The sequence below is a fragment of the Raphanus sativus genome, unplaced genomic scaffold (genome assembly GCF_000801105.2).
Source record: "Raphanus sativus cultivar WK10039 unplaced genomic scaffold, ASM80110v3 Scaffold0910, whole genome shotgun sequence".
NCBI lineage: Eukaryota > Viridiplantae > Streptophyta > Magnoliopsida > Brassicales > Brassicaceae > Raphanus > Raphanus sativus.
The window spans coordinates 19-4,293 of record NW_026616224.1 but is presented as its reverse complement, the minus strand read 5'-3'; the positions used below and the strand labels follow the sequence as shown (position 1 = coordinate 4,293).

The 4,275-nt window shown below is 38.9% G+C and overlaps 1 protein-coding gene across 1 annotated transcript; it reads left to right on the top strand.

Annotated features, from left to right (window-relative positions):
* Positions 1-383: 383 nt before the first annotated feature.
* Positions 384-3,877, top strand: LOC108822855 (importin subunit alpha-2). The gene is made up of 11 exons (XM_018596042.2): positions 384-820; positions 892-988; positions 1,086-1,177; positions 1,278-1,409; positions 1,531-1,716; positions 1,807-1,970; positions 2,059-2,137; positions 2,567-2,695; positions 2,805-2,932; positions 3,026-3,400; positions 3,507-3,877. Exons 1-10 carry the CDS (start codon positions 590-592, stop codon positions 3,393-3,395), a joined length of 1,608 nt encoding a protein of 535 aa, XP_018451544.1. The 5' UTR covers positions 384-589; the 3' UTR covers positions 3,396-3,400; positions 3,507-3,877.
* Positions 3,878-4,275: the final 398 nt, after the last annotated feature.

The following is a 4,275-nucleotide window of genomic DNA, read 5'->3' as shown; positions in this document are numbered from 1 at the left end:
GAAATACACAGACTAAATTTTTTATTGCTGAAAAATACACGAACTTTTTTTTGCTTTCTATAAAATACACAGACTAATTTTGGTTATCTATAGAATACATAAATATTTGAATCAGAGTTAATGTCTTTTAACGGCTTCTTAATGTTCTGTTAATAAGAGTTAATGTCGTTAAAATCGAGGTGTGAAATCTCCAAAATTCACAAATTCATTTATTTTGTGGACAACCAAAATTAATCTGTGTATTTTTTAAAAAGTATAAAAAGTTCGTGTATTTTTTCACCTAATGAAACTGAGGGAATTTTCCCTTGTTCAAAAGGGTAAATAAACTAGTATGGACAAGTCAACTTGGTGTGTGAGTCGAAATCTAATCGTTTCTTCTTTTTTTTCAAAAGTCTCTGTAAACCAAAACAGATTTCAATCTCTGTAACTTTTAATTTTCCTCTTTTCTCGTTCCCCTCTACTTGGTCTAGGGTTTATTCTCTCTCTATATAACAGCCGATTCTATTCACACTCTCTTTCATTCACCGGCACAGAGCAAGACGAAGACGAAGAAGAAGAAGAGGGAGATCACCAGTAGCAACAACCAATCATGTCTCTGAGACCTAACGCTAGGACCGAGGTTCGCCGTAACCGCTACAAAGTGGCGGTGGACGCCGACGAAGGACGAAGGAGGAGAGAAGACAACATGGTGGAGATCCGCAAAACCAAGCGTGAAGAGAGCTTGCTCAAGAAGCGTCGCGAAGGTTTTCAACCATCCACACAGCAGCTACCTCAATTCGCTCCTGCCTTCGCTGCTGCATCATCATCCGTCGAGAAGAAGGTATACGGATCTGGAACCGATTTCGATTTCTCAGGGTTTTAGAACTGATTAGATCGATTGTTGATTTTAAGTTGGAGAGCTTGCCGTCTTTGGTTGAGGGAGTGCGGTCAGATGATAGGAGCTTGCAGCTTGAAGCCACTACTCAGTTCAGGAAACTGCTTTCCATTGGTGATTTGATTTTTTTAGCTGTATCTGTGTAGTTTGGATTTTGACTTGGTTATGTTCTTGAAATTGAATCGATGCCTTTGGTTTGATTTTTGGTTAGAGCGTAGTCCTCCTATCGAAGAGGTGATAGGTGCTGGTGTTGTGCCAAGGTTTGTTGAGTTTCTCATGAGGGAGGATTATCCACAGCTTCAGGTTTGTCTTATCTTTCTCTCTCTCTCTCTCTCTCACATTTTGGCATTTTGCTACAGTTATCATCTGATGATATGCTTAATGATTTTTGTGTGGCTTTCAGTTTGAGGCTGCTTGGGCGTTGACGAACATTGCTTCTGGGACTTCAGAGCATACGAAGGTGGTCATTGAACATGGTGCTGTTCCAATCTTTGTGCAACTGTTGGCTTCTCCGAGTGATGATGTCCGTGAGCAGGTAAAATATTTCTCCATGTTTTTTTTTTTGTTTGTTATAGAATCCTCGCTAAACTTTTTTTTTGTTGTTTCTATTGTATTATGTTCTTTAAGTATGTTTTATTAACCTGTTCATGTGTCAGGCTGTTTGGGCATTAGGGAATGTTGCTGGTGATTCTCCAAGGTGCAGAGATCTTGTCCTTGGTCATGGAGCTTTGTTACCGTTGCTCTCTCAGTTGAATGAGCATGCTAAACTCTCCATGCTCAGAAATGCTACTTGGACTCTCTCTAATTTCTGCAGGGGCAAACCACAGCCTCCGTTTGACCAGGTTTGTCTCTCGTTTTTAGTCTTTTTTTCTTCTCTTCCTTATTTGATCAAGGATAATTTCTTAACTTCTGTGATCTTGTCGTAAGAGCAGGTTAGTCCAGCACTTCCAGCCCTTGAGCGCCTGATCCATTCGACTGATGAGGAAGTGTTAACGGATGCCTGTTGGGCACTCTCTTATCTTTCTGACGGCACCAATGACAAAATCCAATCTGTCATTCAGGCTGGTGTTGTTCCCCGACTTGTCGAGCTTCTCGAGTGAGTCTTTTCAATCCTGTAGAATCCACCTTGTTTTTGTACATGGTTATGTGATGATTAATATCACTGAATTTTTGGCTTCATGTAGCCATCCATCACCGTCTGTGCTTATTCCTGCTCTTCGAACTATCGGTAACATCGTCACTGGAAATGATGCACAGACACAGGTATACTTTCTTTTAGTCATTTCTATTCAGTATTCATGTTCCACTCGTCCTACGATACTTATGTGAAGAATGAGACATCACTGGCTTATCAGCTGAATGTGAACTATTTGATAAATTACTTTTGGTTCTCAAAAGTTTACTCTCTATTCATCAGATTAGTTCACTTTAGAATATTAGGTATATGGTATGTACCTCTGGAAAATGAGGTTTATCATTCATTTCTTTCTAAATTTTGTCTACCCTAGTACGATGCATGTTATTACATAGCACATAATGTCTGGTATCCTGCCTCTTTTAGGCAATCCTCGTCTAGATGTATATGTTCATCATTTAGGCCTATAATGCTCTGAAGGTCTCAAGAATTTGACCATTTATCGCATAATTGTTTTTTTTTTGTCGGTTCTGAGCTGATGATTTTTTTCCCTGCAGTGTGTTATTAGTCATGGTGCACTCCTTAGCCTGTTGAGCCTTCTGACTCATAACCATAAGAAGAGCATAAAAAAGGAAGCTTGCTGGACAATATCGAACATCACTGCTGGAAACAGGGACCAGATTCAGGTGAACTTTCGCCCAAGATTGATGTTGTTCAGCTTATCATCGGATGGCTTCTATTAAAAAAAAATATATATTTGTGGTTATGCTCTCTAATATTTGTTCTGTAATGCAGGCTGTATGTGAAGCGGGTTTGATTTACCCTCTCGTCAATCTGCTTCAAAATGCAGAGTTTGATATAAAGAAAGAAGCTGCATGGGCAGTATCAAATGCGACTTCGGGCGGTTCTCCCGACCAAATCAAGTACGATGATTATTCGAGATTATCCTTGTTTGAAATATGAGCTCTCTTTCCAAACGATTTACTTGAGGAGTTCCCCTCTGTTGTGTGGTTCAGGTACATGGTGGATCAGGGAGTCGTGAAGCCACTGTGTGATCTTTTGGTATGCCCAGATCCAAGGATTATCACTGTGTGTCTAGAAGGATTGGAGAACATTCTGAAAGTCGGAGAAGCTGAGAAGTTGACGGGAAACACCGGGGATGTTAATTTTTATGCGCAGTTGATCGATGATGCCGAGGGATTAGAAAAGATTGAGAATCTGCAGAGTCATGACAACAGCGAAATCTATGAGAAGGCAGTAAAGATTCTTGAAACATACTGGTTGGAAGAGGAGGACGAGACTTTACCACAGGGTGATATCTCTGCTCAGGGATTCCAGTTTGGCGGTAATGACGCAGCCGCACCGCCAGGTGGATTCAACTTCTAGCGAAGGTATACTTTAGGACTAGTTAATCCTGTCCAAGTGTCTTGGACTGGGAAGTTAAAAGAGTAAATATGTCTTTTGTGTAATTCTTTGAGTCTGGTTTTGTTTCAACAGGAGCTGATTGAGTTGAAGAGTCAAAAAGGATGTTTAAGAGTCTGTGGGGGGGCAATGGTTAAATTGGTCTGAGTTTGAGTCTTGTCTTCTGTGTCAGGTGGTGTGGTCGGGTGAGGCATTGTGTAGGAGTCATCAGAGGGAATGTTTTTATGAACCAAAATGGGACATTCGGGGGAAGGGTTTATATAGTATGTGTTTGATCAGAAGCCTGTAGGATCTTTGTGACATTTGTGTACAACACAAGACTGCGAGGTCAAAAACATTTTTAAAAATTTGGTTAAACTTTATTTGGTCGCAAATTACGGGGGTAAAGTGTCTGTTTCAACTTGTAATTTACCCGTTGTGCATATTCATTTCTGAACTTTGCAGTATTGCTTATTCTATACTGAATTTACGTAAAAACTCAAATACAAAATACTACATGAACTTTTAGAGGTATGCATTACATAAACTAGATTTTGACCCGCGCTTCGAAAGCATGAGTATTATTTTTCATTTTTATAAAATATATTATTTTTTTGTAATTATAGAATATATTTATCTTAGTAAAATATTTTTTATAATAAATCCGACATATAGAGTGCCTCTTGTAAACTATGTATTTCTCTAGTTTTGTTTTATTCACTCTCTAATCAACATATTTATTTCGCTTGTTGTTAAAATAAATGATTATAGATTTTGATCTAGGTGCACGGATGCATATTTTGAAAAAATATGATGATATTTGTTTTTTATGTAATTATTAGGATTTGGCAAGGAACATAACCGA

Excerpts from the sequence above, each read along its gene's own strand:
- LOC108822855 (XM_018596042.2), top strand. The coding sequence starts at position 590 with ATGTCTCTGAGACCTAACGCTAGGACCGAGGTTCGCCGTAACCGCTAC. Across the intron at positions 821-891 it reads CATCATCCGTCGAGAAGAAG|TTGGAGAGCTTGCCGTCTTT; the intron begins GTATACGGATCT and ends GTTGATTTTAAG. Across the intron at positions 2,696-2,804 it reads GAAACAGGGACCAGATTCAG|GCTGTATGTGAAGCGGGTTT; the intron begins GTGAACTTTCGC and ends TCTGTAATGCAG.